The 19,192-nt window shown below is 46.4% G+C and overlaps 1 protein-coding gene across 1 annotated transcript in view; it reads left to right on the top strand.

Annotated features, from left to right (window-relative positions):
- LOC132797432 (neurogenic locus Notch protein) overlaps positions 1 to 19,192 on the top strand; it is a 44,617-nt gene that overhangs the window by 22,902 nt on the left and 2,523 nt on the right. Inside the window, 5 exon segments of the mRNA XM_060809207.1 lie at positions 3,050 to 3,318; positions 3,410 to 3,614; positions 7,890 to 7,950; positions 7,952 to 8,021; positions 12,948 to 19,186. Coding sequence (XP_060665190.1) covers positions 3,050 to 3,318; positions 3,410 to 3,614; positions 7,890 to 7,950; positions 7,952 to 8,021; positions 12,948 to 19,186 — 6,844 coding nt within the window.

Genomic DNA, 19,192 nt, shown 5'->3' with positions numbered 1-19,192 from the left:
GTCAACGACGACGACGACGACGATCCTCTCGACTTCGAACCGAGCCTTTAATTGCAGCCTCAGACATTGACAGCGATGTTAACTGGGCGATAAGCACATTTTGTTTTGTTTTATTTTGGCACTGCTCCCCCAGGCTTCCCTCTCTCTCTCTCTCTGTCTCTGTCTCTGTCTCTGGCTGCAATCTTGATATTTGCCAGCTGTGCGAGACTGCAGCGTGTGAATTGCATTGCTCGGCAGAAATTAGATATCCAGAGAGGCGTTGTACACAGCAACTGTGCACAACATGATCGTAGAAGCCATAGCTGAGAGCGACTACTAGAGAACTAGTGACTGATCATCGCTTGCCGAAGACATTAAATCATTCGCAATGTTACCAATACCACATTTGATATGGCCCCAAGTGGAAGATGCTACCGATGTCGATGGCTGATGTTGATGCTGTGGTTACACGCTCGTGAGAAGAAGCCAATCTAAAGTTTTATAAAGTTATGATTATGAGCATTTCACTCGCTCAACCGCAAATTGAAATCGCAGACAGACAGTCGGACAAATAGAATGGATAGACAGTCGGTCAGTCAACTAGATGGATGGAGATGGGGATGGGGATGGGGAGAACAAAATGTTCTCACACACTGTGGAAGGCGACCCCAGTTAATTTTTGTTGTATTTGCTGTATTTGCACAGCGATATTTAGATTAGTTCGAAATAGTCAACGTCATATAGATCGTGAGATGATCATTTCAAATGTGCAGCGTTTAATTGAAGGAGAGGAAGAGAGTGAGGGAAGTCTGTCAACTCACCACAGCGAGCGAGCGCGTGTTGAGTTTGGAGTTTGGAGCTTTGGAGCGTGACTCACGCTAACGCCGTTCTCACGCGGTCATCTCTAGCCAGCAGCATAAGGCTTAAACACACCCTGTCCAAGCTGCCGCTGGATACTTTGCTTTATTTGCCAATGCGAGTCACGTTTTCATTTATTTTTTTCCTCCTCGTCGTCATCGTCTCTCCTTGTGTTTTTGTTTTTTTTCTTCTGTTTGCTGTTTCCCCAACAATTTTTCTGTGTCTCTCGCGAGCGCGAGTTTCATTTGAAAACACAACACGAAACAAGTTACCAACCGAAGCAGGCAAAACTCTCAGCTCACTACCAACTTCGTTGGTAACTGGGCTCAGTTCAGTTCAACTGGCTCGTGTATAATTTATATTACATTAATTTTTCAAGCACTGCAACGGTGCAAGTCAAATGTGCTCGACTTTTAAGTACCCAAAAATTGCAATCTTTAAAATGATCAGGAATTTCAAAGAATAGAAATTTAAAAATTTCAATAATTACTTGTATCTATTAAGCAACTATTTCGTTTTACATTAAACGATCATACCCTTTCCGTTCTTTGGCTGGCCGGGTATACGAAAAAAACATAGAAAAACGGCTGACACCTCATTTGAATGGGGAGTTTTGCTGTCTTATCAGCCACATCGCCACTGGCCGTCCACTTGGTTTGTTTCAGTTTTGTTCGAGGCCCCAACTTCTCTACTTACCCCCCTCCTCCTCCCCTCAACGCCAAGTGTTCACTTGCAACGCAGCAGCCGATCAGCAGCAAAACATCGATTTCTCAAGCAGCAGCAACAAGATGTTGCTAACTGTTTTGCCTACCGCCATTTAATTTTCCCAATGGCTTCGATTACGATCAACAATCGGCAGCAGCACCACACAGACACATACAGACACACACACACAGTTGAAAAGTGAGGTTAGGTTGGGCATTTAGTGAGGTTATGTGTGTTACAAATTAATGCTAAATCTAAAGCATTTTCACACACTTGTAACGGTATGTGGCAAAGCCGCAGTCGAAGCCAAAGAAAAGCCGTTCCGATCAAGTCTTCTTTCTATTTCTCCTTTTCTCTCTCTCTCTCTCTCTCTCTCGCTCTTTTGTCTCTATGGAGCTAGCCGTTGGCCAAAGAAGTCGCGCCTTAATGATTATTCATTGCTTCTGCGTCTTCATCTCTCATCGCTGTTGTTGCTGTTGTTGTTGCTGATGCTGCAGTTGCTGCCGCCTGTTGCTGTTGCTGTTGCAATGCGTGTAATTTTCTCATTGCTGGCTTTGACTTTGGCTTCGATGAAAATTTAATATGCAATCAAGATCGCGCACAAATTACCGTACATAAAAATTGTTTTCTCAAGGGAAAACAACAATGTGCAAGTTGTCGTTCGACTTTAGCTCCAAGTCGGGAGTCATCATCAGCAACCACTACTACAATAGCAACCAGTCAACACCAACCAAACTTGACAAAACATCATCATCATCACAACGTCATCGTCATCAACATCGTCATCGACATCGGCAATCGAAGTGCGCCGCATTCGATGACTGCAATTACTTTGCTAATTTGCTGTTGTTGCAGTATTATGTTTGCTCTATCGTTGTTGTTGTTGTTGTTGCTGTTGTTGTACTATGCTTATTGGTTTTTAATGAGACGAAAAGCGCATTAATTGATCGACTCGAGTTGAGCTTACCTATGTCAAGGATATGAAACACTTTAAGAGACTTTTTGATTAATAATGTGTTCAACTGAAGTATTTTAATTATGAAAACGTTGATTGATTTAACAAGTAAATAGAAATCTGCTTACAATGGGAAGTTATAAAGAATACACATTAGACTATTGACACACTTTTTTCTGTGGCAGCTTTATCTTTTGTCGATTTGCATCTCGGCGAGCTGTGAAAGTCCAAAGTTGTTTGGCCGGGGCAGCTTGTCGCTTGTCTTTGTCTTTGGCGGAAATGAGGCAAGTTTGTCAGTTAGTGTCAGGGGCTTTTCGCACTTTTGCCGCGCTTATCGTTAGACACAAATCTGCCGCCGATTGCATTTGCTGTGGCAGAGCGTGTGTCCATAAACTAGATATTTTTTTTGGTGTAATGCGCGTTGTTCATTATCGGCAACGCGATCGCCAATCGCCGATCACAAAATGTATCTCATAGTTTTTGAAACCCGTATGAATCGAAGTATGTGTATCTCATATGCATCTCTATTTTTTTTCGTTTGTTTCGTTGCAGTTGTTATACGCGTTTCGTTGGCGACTACTGTGAACATCGGAATCCATGTCTGACGGGCCATGGACGCTGCCAGAATGGTGGCACCTGTCAGGTGGCCTTTCGGAATGGACGGCCGAGCATCTCGTGCCTGTGTCCGCTCGGCTTTGAGGAGTCGCTCTGCGAGATTGCGGTGGCCAATGCCTGCGATCAGACGCGTTGCTTCAACGGCGGCACTTGCCAGCTGAAAACGTTGCAAGAATACACCTGCATCTGTGCCAATGGCTATACGGGTAAGTAAATCTAGTCTTCTTGATTGCTAATCGCATTTAACGAACGCTTCTCTTCTCTTCTCTTCGCTTCTCTCTTTTATTCGTTACACAGGCGATCACTGCCAGACACAGAATCTTTGCGCCAGTTCGCCGTGTCGCAATGGCGGCACCTGCTCCGCCTTGGCTGGCAGCAGCAGCTTCAGTTGCAACTGCCCGCCTGGCTTCACCGGTCACACTTGCTCCGAGGATGTCGAGGAATGCCAATCGAATCCCTGCCAATACGGCGGCACCTGTGTGAACACGCATGGCTCCTATCAGTAAGTATTTTTTGTATTTGATTTTGATTTATCACACCGTTGCAACTTAATTCACAAAGTCTGATTGACGCCAGCCAATTGAGATGAAAGCGAGGATAACTGAAGCTGTCTTTGAGCCATGACATCAAATTGATTAAGTTTCTTATTTTAGAGCAAAAGTATTGTAGAACAAGATTTAGAATATTTTAGCAGGAAAAAACTTTGCTAGTATCTAAAAGTTCATCAAAAGACTACAAATTAGTTGAACACTTTATTCTCAGCGTACTTTACTCAATGGAGTTTCTCATATTAGAATTGAGAAGTGCACAAAATGAACTATTAAACAAACAGCAAAATGGGAAAAGTATTATTCGTTGGTTTTCATTGGGAAGTTTGAGAAAGATGGAAATTTAGTTGAGCACTTGATCTGCTCCACAGTTTGTTTCTCAGTTTTCTTTTATTAGAATTTCAATATATATTAATACGAACAGCAAAAGTGGTATAAAGATTTATAAGCAATGCAACTGCTTTAGCAATATTTAATAAAACTAAGAATGTAAGGAAAAGGAGCACAAAAGTTTGATAAAGTTACCTACTTTGAAAATCATAAAAAGAATAAAGATGTGAAATATTTAAGAGTACGATGAATATATGAAAAATTATCAAATTGAGCACTTTAACATAAGTTTAATTAATAATGGGAAAAGAATTATAGTTGTAAGTCAGAATTAAAGTATCTATGAAAAACTGTCTAGTATTATCTATGTAAGGGACTAAAAGTTGGTTAAGCACTTAATCCTCCTCGTTGTTTCGTCCGCTCTGAAAAGTTTACTCATCACTTTTAGCTGGTGCCATTTGTTGAATCTAGTTCATATTTCAACGCATGACAAGTGCAAATTTGGCCGCTTGTTCGACAAAAGATCAGACACATTCCGATTGATGAGCTCGTCTCGAAGAGATGTGAGAGGGGGGGAGGGGAGAAAAACGGTTGACGGAGAAGAAAACAAATCGTTAGATTTGCATATTTATCTAATTTATCGAAAAACTGTTTGCGGCTGTGCGCCAAATTAATGACAATTTAAAACTAATAATTTATAAAATCGAATTCGGTCTCCATTGTTGCGCTGTTCGAATGGATCGTTACTAAATATTTGCATATGAAATCGATTAAGATTGTTTATGGATTTTTGTTCATTTTTTTTTTCGTTTTTGCTCGAACACTGGTCAACAAATTGGCAATTGGCCAAGTTACCAAGTCAGCAGCGACAACAACGCAACGTTTCCACTCTAATTAAAATATACAAAAAAAAAAAACAGTCAAACGAAAACTATTCAAAATAAATCACACACAACTGATCATTCAATAGACTCCGCCTGTTGCCTTTTGCCTTTTGCTGCCCCCGCGTTTCGTTTTCTCCCCCCTCTATCAACGAACGAACGAACGAAGCCAACTGAAATTTCCGGCGCTTTGTGTTTGCGTCTCCGGCTCTGAACTGGTCACAAAGTAAATTAAATTATTTCGTTGGCATCATTTGCATTTTTAATTTGAAATACACAAATTACCAAGAGGCTTGGCAGAGGTGGCCAGCGTTTGAGGGGAGGCGAAGGTATTTAACTCTTTTGTTAAGCTTAAACGGCAACTTCTAACAACCCAAATACAAAAACACATAATAATAATGACTAAAATCCGAACTGAAAAGTGCGAGGTGAACATGTGTTGCGATCGATAATTAGCATATGCTGCGATCGCTAACTAATTGATAATTTGTTGAATTGTCGCGCTGTTGAATTACTGCTTTGATCTTTGCTTTTTGCTTTGCTTTGAAAGTCTTTACTGATTATGCCAAATGAAAGCAAACATCCTGCAAAGTTAAACTCTTCACTACTTCCGTTTGCTAAACTCATAAATTGCAATTAGAATTTGAATACGAATCGCATTTGAGTACTCGTTAAATTAATTCCTTTTAAGTATCGATATCGATATCGAATCGATCGATATTCATTATTCTTTGCATTTTCTGAATGGGATTCAGTTTTTTTGGCTTTAATGTCTGCCACTGTTGATAAATTCGCATTAATTTCCCATTCAATGGCTGATTTTGATTGTGTTTATGCGTAAATAAAACGTTATTTAAATTTTCGCCAAATAAAATTGTTAATTTAGTGGACTCGATCGATACGAAGCGACAGATAGATAGATACAGATACAGATACATATACTACCAGCCGATACACTAGCTTAGTCATGCTCGATTCCACAATGAATATGAATGAGTGAGTGAATGCTGCATATGAATAACATTAGATTAGATTCTAAGCCTGTCAGTTTGGCAATATTTACGGCTGCAAACAACATGAATAGCTCAATGAATACATTTCGTTTTCTTTCGATTTATGTGTTAGACAATATGAATGTATTCATGCGTCTCAAGTGAGAGTCAAAATTGTATTCTTGTTAGTGAAGTGAGTGTATTCATGAGTAGCTAGTGCGAGTCAAAGCGAGTGTATTCATGAGTATAAAGTTATATGTAGAATAGTATTCCTTTTAGCTTAGTGAGTGTATTCATGAAGATTAAGTGAGAGCAGAAATTGTATTTGTTTCACCCAAGTCAGTATATTCGTGAGTATCAAGTAGAAATAAAAATTGTATTCCCTTTGTTTAAGTGAGTGTATTCATGAGTATCAAGTAAGAGTGAAAATTGTAGTCTTTTTATACTTAAGTTGGAGTACAAATTGTATTACTTTGCTTTCAACCAAGTGAGTGTATTCATGAGTATCAAGTTAGTGTAGAAATTGCATTTCTTTTACCCAAGTGAGTGTATTCATGAGTATCAAGTGAGCCTTAAAAAGGGGAGCCAACTGAGTGTATTCATGAATAGTGTATAGTGTATTTGCAACCATTTGCTAATCATCTTCAGCAGCATCGAATACACTCGTGAATAAATTAATACTTATGAATACATTGAGTCACACGTTCGAGTATACTCAATTGGCCGGACTCTAACGATTATCGCACACGCGATCCGAGGTGATGCGATCCGATCCGATCCGATCCGATGAGTGCATTCACTACGTGAACTTAATGATCCAACAACGATCATCAGCCCTTTACCTTCGCCTTTACCTTTGCGGTGGGTCTGATCTTCTGCTTCTCTCTTCCGCCATGAACAACACAACGAAATACGAAAAATGAAGAAGAGAAAAAAAAGCAAATGCCGGGTATAAAAATGTTTGGCCCGCGGCCATTTGCCCGCTGAGTTTCACATGTCAATCAAAAATCAATTTTGAATTTCGTTCGTTAGTTTTGCCCAAAGCGAAGGTGAAGCAATTTTCGATGTGTAATTTGGTCAGCAATGCCGTGAAGGGGGGAGGGCCAAAGAGAGTGAGAGAGGGGTAGAGAGGGGGATGTAAGGTAGTTCGGTTCATTGGCCAGAGTTACACAGGTCCCTAAAGACTATTGCGGCACTCGAGGCCTGTTGCCTATTTAAGCGTTTTTGTGCCATTTAATTGTTTAATTTAATTAAATGCGTTTAATGGTCTTAATTAGCCGCTGTCTACCGTGAGACGAGGGAGAGCACGAGGAGGAGGAGAAGGAGGAGGAGGTGGAAGCTAAATAGCAGCTGCCTTTTATGGTCAAAGTGCACACACCACCACTGTGCACAGTGGGCCAAAAACAAGAGCCAAGCAAACCAGTTCTCGAATTCTCAAGAAATTCTCTTTGCCAGTAAATTAAGTTTTCATATAATAAACATAAACAATTAGAGGAATTGTGTCCAACAAAAATCAATGTACACACACACACACACACACCAAAAAAGAGGACAGCGAGAGATACAGAGAGAAAAATACTAATAAAAATACAAATACGAAAAAAAAAATGGGGAAAAAAATGAAAAACTAGCTACCAACATTGTTATGGCCCTCTTTGTAGTTTACCCAGCCCCAAAGAACCGGTTAATGCCTGCCTAGCTCAAAGCAATAGAAAGGGAAATAGAGAGGGAAGAATGAGTGAGCGAGCGAGCGATAGAGAGAGACAGAGAGAGACAGACTAAGAAAGAGAGTGAGTGATAGAGAGGAGGCCAAAGTATAGATCAGGCTCTGATCCAACACAGCAGCTGTGTCGGATGAGGCGCATGCCATGTCCATCCATCAGCATTTCGCTTCAAACGGAAGTTGCACGTTGCGCGTTGCACGTTGCAATTAACTTATTCGTGTGATGCTGCTGTTGCAGTTGCTGCTACCATCACCAAAATTCCCGTTGCTAATATTATTGCTATTCTTGACAACTCATTGCAGATGCATGTGCCCCGCTGGCTACACTGGCAAGGATTGCGATACCAAGTACAAGCCCTGCTCCCCCCTCGCCCTGCCAAAATGGTGGCACATGTCGGGCCAATGGACTCACCTACGACTGCAAGTGTCCCCGTGGTAAGTGTACATTTTTATTACTCCGATTTTAAGCTATCGATAAGCGTAGAACAACTACAAACATTCTTAAATGTTATTTAGAAACTCTACATATTTACTACTATAATATCAAGTCTTTCATTTCTATCGATGGATTGATCAGTGTGTTATCGATCAACGGTAAACAGCAGTTAATATGGAATCAAGATATTCTTAGATACTATTCATTATAACAATATTTCGGAGCTAAAACTACGTACTCAGATATTAGCCATATTCCCTACAATTAGATCTCAGTATCTATCGTTTTTTTTTATTGATCAATATGTTATTGCTATGCAAACGTATGTGCATTCAATTCTATTCACAACTAGAAATTCTTCAATACTAGACAATATAATTATGACTTACAGATAATTCTTCATATTCACACAAGAAAATCAAATCTCCCTTTTCTATCGATCAGTGGGTTATCACTATGTTATCGATCTGCCCAAAGCAACAAACACTATACAAGCAAGATATTCTTAAAATTTATTTATTATTCATGTATTTAGGAGATTATGCATAATCAAATCATGTTTCAAAATGATCGATATGTTACTTTCATGTACCGATCGATATACACACATAAATAGTCAGCTTTTGTTATCGAAGTCAGTGTCAATGGTTGGTTAAAGTGACATCTGCCGCTGTTTAATAACAAATGCTCTGTCCTTCCCCTCAGACGCTGATGCACTCCAAACATTTGATGTCAATTGTCGCCCCATTCAATTTGAGCATGTAAATTGCCAACATTTACATATATTTATGACTCTGTGTGTGTGTGTGTGTGTGTGTGTGTGTGTGTGCAATTTAATTCGCTCAATTGATGAAGAGACTTGCGTTGCATTTTCGATGCAATGAGAATGGTCGCGGGGTTAGTTACTATCATAAATTGCAATGGAAAGTCTGAGTACAGTTTGAGAGTGATTGAAGCGGGTTCGGCGACGGAGAAGCGGAGGTTTGTTGCTTATTTTAATTGCGCCCAATCAAAAATTCTAATGAGCCGAGCGTGTGAAAGTGTGACCAAAGGCGGCGGCGGCGGCCATTTTGAAGGAATTTGTGCACACAAACACAGACACAGACAGAGAGGGAGAATAATGCAATGGCAATGTTATAACGCCTTTTGTGTGCGCCAGTGTTGGGCAACACAAATTACAGATATAACAAAAGCAAAAGCGACAGCAATAGCAACGGCAACGGCAACAGCAACAATAAACGAGTCGAAACTAACAACACAACACAACAAAACACAACACGACACGAAGCGCCCTGTGGACATCACGATGGGCGAGCGCGGGAGACGCCAATGGGAATTTTTTCGTTGTAGTTGTTGTTGTTGTTGTTGCTGTTGTTGAAGGAGGGGCGGAGTTGCACTCATTATGCAAAACGGGCGGCACAAACCGCAGTCGCAATTGCAACAACAGAAAAAATACTGTTTGCAACTTGTTTCCCAGGTGCCGCCTTCAACCCTTCCACATTCCCTTGTGGACAGCGGATGACGACGACGACGACGACGACGTCGACGACGTCGACGACTTCAATCAGGACAAGTCGATGCACAGTCAAAGGCATCAAAATCGAGCTTAATTTGCTCTGCTGCCCAAGCAAATTACAAATAAATCAGCCACGGACCATGAGATGATGTACGATCGACATCGTTGCACGTTGCACGTTGCGATGCTTAAGCGCAGTTACGCCCTAAGGAGGTCATGCCTCAAGAGAGTGAGCGAGAAAGCCACAGAGAGAGAGAGAGAGAGAAAAGTAGAATGCTGTGGAAAATGGGATGCGTTGCTTTTGGGGTAAAAGTTGCAACTTGCAGCTGATGAATGATGCATAATGCAATTGGTAGCAGCAGCAACTTTATAGTGGAAGGGGACGGAGAAGGGGGGAAGGGACGGCGACTTTAGCTAGCAAACGAGTTTGACTTCGCGTGGGCAGCAGCAACAAAAGTAAACTTGGGCCAGCGCTTGGCTCGTGGCGAGTCATGACTCAGAAGAACAACTCTACACACACACACACACACACTCTCCAACACACAGATGATATATTGCATTAATCGATAACTGTTTCAGCTGGCAATTCATTTGGCAACATTGTTGCTAAGCTTTTCAGAATATTTTTTGTGTATTTGCATGCGGATGGGAAAGGAATTCCATTTGCTCTTAATTGCTTTGCAACATTGTTGCTAAGCTTTTGCCACAGGTCGCCGATTGACCCAACGGACCAACAACTCATGCAAATTGTTGCAAGCCAATTGACTTAAATGGACACACACACACATAAGTACATTTGTGCATGCAACAAAAGAAGAAATGAGCAAATTACATTGTAGCAGGCATTTAATTAAATGTTTGCTCTTTGGCGTGGTTTGAGAGCCACTGGAGCAACTGTTGTTGTTGTTGTTGTCGCTGGCTAGAGAGTTCAAAGTGCCACTAAGTGACTGGGTAACCATCAACGAATGTGGCATGCAACGAACGTATGTATGTATAAACACATATACACTGTATATATGTACATATTTGTAGTTGAAACACATGTGCAACAGATCAACAGATGCTGTTGTTGCCCTGCCTTGGTTTATTTTTAAAAAGTATGCATTGAAAATGCCACTCTCCAATCCACACAGGCAACAAGTTGCAGTCTCCCCAGTCAGACACACACACACACATAATCATAATAATAATAACAACAACAAAATGCCCACAAAAAAAACTGTGCACAGCAACAACAACAAAATCGATCAGCCCCAACAACAATGACAATAACTGGGCTGGCACAACAAGCTATAGCTCTTCGTATATATGTATGTGTGTGTGTGTATGTATGTGTTTTGGGCCCTTCTTTTAAGACCAAAACGAAGCGAAACCCGACCTAGCCAGGCAAAGCCATTAAAATAAGCTGTGGGCGAGCAGCAAGCACTGAGCGCAAAGAGAGAGAAAGAGCCAGTTAACCAGCAGTTAGAGAGAGTGAGGGCGAGCATATATGTATGTATGTATGTACGTAAAAGAAGGTGCTTGCGGAGTGTGGAGTGGGGAGGAGAGGGAACAGCGAGCCGTTGAGTGGGGAGAGGTCGACATAAAGTGCGATTTAATTCCTCGAATGAAGCACAAAGTAAAGCGCAATGAACAAAGTCGAAGTCCGAACATAAAAGTAGAAAACTCGATCGAGCCACGAACCACGATCTGAACCAAGCCGAGCGCAGTCGAGCCGAAGTGAGCCGAAGACAAACCGCGCCAAGCCAAACCGAGCCGAGCGATGAGGCGTGCCGACAACTGAACGAACGAACGAGCAAACGAAGCAAAGTCGCAGTCGCAGCATAAGCAACATTTCTTGTTGTTGTTGTTGTTGCTCTTGCTGTTATGCTTCCACAAACGCGAGCTCACTCTCTCTCTCGCTTACACTCGTTGTGCTTTGTGGATGGCAAAAGAGGGAAAAACGAGCGCGCTCGTGGACGACGCTCGTTGCGCTCGTTTGCTTGGCGCGCATTCAGATAGCTGCCTGGCCAGATATGAGACCGTGGGAAAGAACAACCAAAGACGTGTTGTACACACACACACACTCGCTCATGTATACATGCATACTTATACACATGCGCATGCGAGCGTCTGTTTTACTTCTTCTTCTTTGCATTTTGTTTGCTCATTCGCTTCGCATGCGCAGCGGCGCGACGGCTTTATTGTTGTTGTTTGTTTGTATGTATGTGAATATGTATGAATATTTTTTGTATCTGTAGATGTGTGTGTGTGTGTGTGTATGTATGAACATTGCCGCAGGCGCAACCTTTTGAGAGAGTAAAAGAGCGCCGGCTGTTGTTCTTGGTTTACCTGTCTTCGCTCTTTCAGCTCTCTCTCTCTCTCTTTTCTATCTCTCTTGGTTGCCTCCCTCATGCTGTGCTCCTCTGTACGCTCACTAAACTCCATCCATCTGTCTGCCTAAACATGTGCAACACAGCTGCATACGCACACATTGTCAGACATACTTATGTATTTGTAGACATATTTTAAGCGTTGTCTGCGCTTTGTGCGCCTTCTTCGCATTGCCTGGCAACCACTTTTTATATCAGCCCTGGCCAGTGGTTGTTGTTGTTGTTGTTATTATTACTGCTGTTGTTGTTGTTGCTGGAAACGTTTTCGTTTATTGAAGCATTTTATGATGCTGTGTGTTGTTGTCCATAAATCTGTTTATGCACTTCATTGAGCACACATACACACATGTCTGACATATCCACACACCCACACATGTGTTCCCAACTCCCACATCTCCACATGATAGTGTGACCCTTTTTTAAATGGACACTACATACTTTTTGCTAGTATATTTAACGTTTTTACGCAACTTCAAATTTCAATAGAATTTGTTTAACTTTCGGACAACTTTCCCTAGCTTGAAGCGCCAATCCTTATGCGATTACATACATTTTGTTTGTACAGTCAAACGTCTTAAAAACGAACGTTTTCCCTATCCTACTTATCTCACTGCAAAATCAATGTTTACACATGAACAAGTTGTAAACTCTCCAACTTCAACATCAATTGCATTATCTTGTCTTGCTTATCTCTCCTAGCAGCTTAAGTCTACTAACATGGACTTGGCTTGGACTTCATTTCATGAATTTGCAAACATGAATACATTTTTTGTTATTTTACATTTATTCTTATACTACGTTGTTAGTAATAATATAACATATTTTTTTAATATGGCTTGCCTTAACAATCTTTTCAAATTCTTATATGGGCAAGCACATAATTTTCTACTGCGCATGATTAATTGCGTCTTCAGTCGAGCAACGTTGCCAAACTTCACTTAGAATATGTATCTGCGGCTTTTGCGTAGATTTTAAGTATTAACTACATATCTTGATTTGAATATTAGACTTCTAACAATCGGTTCTTTTATTTGCAGGCTTTGAGGGTAAGAACTGTGAACAGAATATCGACGATTGTCCCGGAAATCTGTGTCAAAATGGCGGCACCTGTGTGGACGGTATCAATGATTATCGCTGCAACTGTCCCCCGAATTTCACGGGTCGCTTCTGTGACGTGGATGTGGACGAGTGTGCGATGCGTCCGTCCGTCTGTCAGAATGGAGCCACCTGCACGAATGCCCATGGCACCTACAGTTGCATCTGTGTGAATGGTTGGAACGGCAGTGACTGCAGTCAGAACATTGACGATTGCTTGAATGCGGCATGCTTCGATGGTGCCACCTGTATCGATGGCGTTGGCAGCTTCTATTGCCGTTGCCAGGCGGGCAAGACGGGACTGTTGTGCCATCTGGACGATGCCTGCACCTCGAATCCCTGTCATGCCGATGCCATTTGTGACACCAGTCCCATCAATGGCTCCTATGCGTGCTCCTGTGCCACGGGCTACAAGGGAGTCGATTGCTCCGAGGATATCGATGAGTGTGACCAGGGATCGCCGTGCGAACACAACGGCATCTGTGTGAATACGCCGGGCTCGTTCATGTGCAATTGCTCGCAGGGATTCACTGGACCGCGTTGTGAGACAAACATAAATGAGTGCGAATCGCATCCGTGCCAGAATGAGGGCAGTTGTCTGGATGATCCGGGCACGTTTCGTTGCGTCTGCATGCCCGGATTCACGGGTACCCAGTGTGAAATCGATATCGACGAATGCCAGTCGAGTCCGTGCCTGAACGATGGCACCTGTCACGACAAGATAAATGGCTTCAAGTGCAGCTGCGCCCTGGGATTCACGGGTGCCCGTTGCCAGATCAACATCGATGATTGCCAGTCGCAGCCGTGTCGCAACATGGGCATCTGTCATGACTCCATTGCCGGCTACAGTTGTGAGTGTCCCCCGGGTTATACGGGCGCCAGCTGTGAGATCAACATCAACGACTGTGACTCGAGTCCGTGTCATCGGGGCAAGTGCATCGATGGCGACAATAGCTTTAAGTGTCTGTGTGATCGCGGTTTCACCGGCTATCTGTGCCAGAAGCAGATCAACGAATGTGAATCGAATCCCTGTCAGTTTGGTGGCCATTGCGTGGACCGCGTGGGCAGCTACATCTGCCAGTGTCAGCCGGGCACCAGTGGCAAGAACTGTGAGATCAATGTGAACGAATGCCACAGCAATCCGTGCAACAATGGCGCCACCTGTGTGGATGGCATCAACAGCTACGACTGCAAATGTGTCCCCGGATTCACCGGTCAGCACTGTGAGCTCAATGTCAATGAGTGTGCGAGCAATCCGTGTGCCAACAACGGTGTCTGCATGGATCTGGTGAATGGCTTCAAGTGCGAGTGTCCCCGGGGCTTCTACGATGCGCGTTGCCTCAGCGATGTTGATGAGTGTGCGTCGAGTCCGTGTGTGAACGATGGACGCTGCGAGGATGGCATCAACGAGTTCATCTGCCACTGTCCACCCGGCTATGCGGGCAAACGTTGTGAGCAGGACATCGACGAGTGCGCTAGCAATCCCTGCCAGCACGGTGGCATCTGTTTCGACAAGCTCAACGCCTTCAGCTGCCAATGCATGCCCGGATACACGGGTCACAAGTGCGAGACGAACATCGACGATTGTCTGAGCAATCCGTGCGCCAATGGCGGCACCTGCATCGACAAGGTCAATGGATACAAGTGCGTGTGCAAGGTGCCCTACACCGGACTCAATTGTGAGAGCCAGCTGGATCCGTGTGCAAGTAATCGGTGTCGCAACGAAGCCAAGTGCACACCGAGTCCGAATTTCCTGGACTTTTCGTGTACCTGCAAGCTGGGCTATACGGGACGCTACTGTGCCGAGGATATTGATGAGTGCGTCTTCAGTTCGCCGTGTCGCAATGGCGCCACTTGCGTCAATGTGCCCGGCTCCTATCGCTGTGTCTGTACCAAGGGCTATGAGGGACGCGACTGTGCCATCAACACCGACGATTGCGCCTCGTTCCCCTGCCAGAATGGCGGCACCTGTCTGGATGGAATTGGCGATTACGACTGCCTCTGCGTGGATGGATTCGAGGGCAAACACTGCCAGACGGACATCAACGAGTGCCTGAGCATGCCGTGCCAGAATGGAGCCACTTGTCGCCAGTATGTGAACAGCTACACGTGCACGTGTCCGCTCGGCTTTAGCGGCATAAATTGCCAGACGAACGATGAGGATTGCACGGAGAGTTCGTGCCTCAACGGTGGCAGCTGTGTGGATGGCATCAATGGCTACAACTGCAGCTGCTTGGCCGGGTACAGCGGTGCCAATTGTCAGTACAAGCTGAACAAATGCGACTCGGCTCCCTGCTTGAATGGCGGCACTTGTCACGAGCAACGCGACGAATACACTTGCCACTGCCCCAGCGGATTTACGGGCAAACAGTGCTCCGACTATGTGGACTGGTGTGCACAGTCGCCGTGCGAAAATGGCGCAAGTTGCAGCCAGCTGAAGCATCAGTTCAACTGCAAATGCGCCGCTGGGTGGACGGGAAAATTGTGCGATGTGCAGATGATCAGCTGTCAGGATGCGGCACAGCGCAAGGGGATCACAGTGAAGCAGCTGTGTAACAATGGTACGTGCAAGAATCACGGCAACAGTCACGTCTGCTACTGCTCGCAAGGATATGCGGGCAGCTACTGTCAGCAGGACATCGATGAGTGCGCCTCGCAGCCTTGTCAGAATGGCGGCACTTGTCGCGATCTGATCGGTGCCTACAAGTGCAGTTGTCGCCAGGGTTTCCAGGGTCAGAACTGTGAACTGAACATCGATGATTGTGCACCGAATCCCTGCCAGAATGGTGGCACCTGTCACGACCTGGTGCAGGGCTTCAGCTGCAGCTGTCCACCGGGTACGCTGGGCATCATTTGTGAGCTGAATCAGGACGATTGCAAGCCGGATGCGTGTCACAACAATGGCAGCTGCATTGATCGTGTCGGTGGCTTTGAGTGCTCGTGTCCGCCTGGATTTGTGGGCGCACGTTGCGAGGGCGACATCAACGAGTGCTTGAGTAATCCCTGCTCCAATGCGGGCACCCTCGATTGCGTGCAACTGGTTAACAACTATCACTGCAATTGCCGACCCGGACACATGGGACGCCACTGTGAGCACAAGGTGAACTTCTGTGCGCAGTCGCCGTGCCAGAATGGCGGCGTCTGTAGCACCAAGCAGAGCGGACATCACTGTGTGTGTGCGGACGGTTATTACGGCAAGAATTGTGAGTTTAGCGGACAGGATTGCGACTCGAATCCGTGTCGCGCCGGCAGCTGCATCATCGACGACGCCGGTGGTTATCGATGCGAATGCGTGCGCGGTACAGCTGGCCAACACTGTGAGCTGGACACGCTGGACGAATGTCAGCCGAATCCGTGTCTGCAGAATGCCGCCTGCGACAATCTACTCGGCGACTACGATTGCCTCTGTCCCAGCAATTGGACAGGCAAACGTTGCGAGATCTACGACAAGAACTATGCCGGCTGGGCGGGTGGCAGCAGCGGTGGCAACTCGGGTGCAGCCGGCGGTGGCGGCAATGGCATTGGTCCAGCAGGCGCGGGTATCTATGACGCTGATGCTGAGCAACAGCGGGCGATGTGCGAGAAACGCGGCTGTCCGGAGAAGCAGAGCAACGGCGTCTGTAACAACGAGTGCAACACTAAGGCGTGCAACTTTGATGGCAACGACTGTTCGCTGGGCATCAATCCGTGGGCCAATTGCACTGCGCCGCAGTGCTGGCGTGTCTTCATGGACGGACAGTGCAACGAGGAGTGCAACAACGCGGCTTGCCTTTACGATGGACGCGACTGTGAGCAGAAGCTGAAGCGTTGTGCGGCCATCTATGATGCCTACTGTCAGAAGCATTACGGTGATGGGTTCTGTGACTACGGTTGCAACAATGCCGAGTGCAGCTGGGATGGTCTCGACTGTGAGAAGTCCGAGCAATCGCCGCAGCTGGCCGAAGGTGCCATGTCGGTGGTCATGCTGATGGATATACGACAGTTTCGTGCGAAGCAGGCGCAATTCCTGCGCGAGATGAGTCACGTGCTGCGCACCACGGTGCGTGTGAAGAAGAACACCGATGGCAAGGACATGATATTCACCTGGAAGGGCAGCTCTCGCATGCCGGACATACAGGACTCGGAGTTTGGACGCAAACACAAGATCATCTACACGGAAAGCAACGGACAGACGGGCATTCAGATCTATCTGGAGATTGACAATCGCAAGTGCACCGAGTGCTTCAATCGTGCCACCGAAGCAGCCGAATTCTTGGCCGCATCCGCCGCCAAACATACGTTCGCCAATCGCTATCCCATCTACAGTGTGCGCGGTGTGCAGGACACCGCTGATGTTGACTACGAATCACCGGCGAATGTCAAGTACGTGATCTCGGGCATTATACTGGTGATCATAGCGCTTGCATTCGTGGGCATGGTGTTGAGCACACAGCGCAAGCGTGCGCATGGCGTCACCTGGTTCCCCGAGGGTTTCCGTGCCCCAGCTGCTGCAGTGATGCAACGACGTCGTCGCGATCCCCATGGTCAGGAGATGCGTAACCTCAACAAGCAAGTGGGTTTGGCTCAGGCGCAGGCACATCAGCTACCGGGAGGTGTTGGCGGAGGCAGTCACTGGTCGGACGATGAGTCGGACATGCCACAACCGAAGCGACAGCGCGGCGATCAACTCAACAGCGGCGGACTTGGTGGTCTGGGCGGCTTAGGAGGCGGCAGTGTAGCCGGTCTGACAAGCGTGGGCTATGCCAGCGATCACACCATGGTCAGTGAATACGAGGAGGCGGATCAACGCGTCTGGTCGCAGGCCCATCTCGATGTGGCCGATGTGCGTGCCATTATGACGCCGCCGGCACATCAGGATGGCGGCAAACACGACGTGGATGCCCGAGGTCCGTGCGGTCTGACGCCTCTGATGATTGCGGCGGTACGGGGCGGTGGCCTGGACAGCGGCGAGGATGTGGAAAACAATGAGGATAGCACGGCTCAGGTGATCTCGGATCTGTTGGCGCAGGGCGCCGAACTGAATGCCACCATGGACAAGACGGGCGAAACGTCGCTGCATCTGGCCGCTCGCTATGCGCGTGCCGATGCGGCCAAGCGTCTGCTCGATGCCGGCGCCGACGCCAATTGCCAGGATAATACCGGACGTACGCCGCTGCATGCTGCGGTCGCCGCCGATGCCATGGGCGTCTTTCAGATACTGTTGCGCAATCGGGCCACCAATTTGAATGCACGCATGCATGACGGCACCACACCCTTGATACTGGCTGCCCGCTTGGCGATCGAGGGCATGGTCGAGGATCTGATTACAGCGGATGCGGACATCAATGCGGCAGACAATTCGGGCAAGACGGCGCTGCATTGGGCGGCGGCTGTTAACAACACGGAGGCGGTCAACATACTGCTGATGCATCATGCGAATCGCGATGCCCAGGACGATAAGGATGAGACGCCACTGTTTCTGGCCGCACGTGAGGGCAGCTACGAGGCATGCAAGGCGCTGCTCGATAACTTTGCCAATCGCGAGATCACCGATCACATGGATCGCCTGCCACGCGACGTCGCCAGCGAGCGGCTGCATCACGACATTGTCCGACTGCTGGACGAGCATGTACCGCGTTCGCCGCAAATGATCAGCATGACGCCACAGGCCATGATCGGTTCACCGCCACCTGGCCAACAGCCGCAGTTGATCACACAGCCGACGGTGATTGCGGCTGGCGGTGCTGCGGGTAAACAGAGCAGCCAGGCTGCCAAACAGAAGGCCGCCAAGAAGGCCAAGCTCATCGAAAGCAACAGTCCGGACAATGGACTGGATGTGGCTGGCGGTGGTGGTGCCGCTATGGGAAGTTTGCGTCGCAAGGCAAGTTCAAAAAAGGCCAACAACAACAGCAGCAACAACAACAACAACAACAATGGCAGCAGTGCGGCCTCAAAAAAGGCCATGAACGGCGGCATAAATGCTGCCCAGCTGTTGAGCGCGACGGGGCCAACGGTGGGCAATTGCGGGGACCTGGACTCGTCGCCGCCACCGCCACAAGTGCAGGCCGGCAACGGCAGCGCCAATGGCAATCTGGTGAACCTGCCCAGTCCCTACGACACGACCTCCATGTACTCGAATGCCATGGCAGCGCCGCCGAACAACGGGACCAAGCAGCCGCCGAGCTATGAGGATTGCATCAAGGTAAGT

This window comes from Drosophila nasuta, chromosome X (genome assembly GCF_023558535.2).
Source record: "Drosophila nasuta strain 15112-1781.00 chromosome X, ASM2355853v1, whole genome shotgun sequence".
Classification (NCBI taxonomy): Eukaryota; Metazoa; Arthropoda; class Insecta; order Diptera; family Drosophilidae; genus Drosophila; species Drosophila nasuta.
Note: the sequence above shows the minus strand (reverse complement) of the source record. Positions and strands in the feature narration are given on the sequence as shown.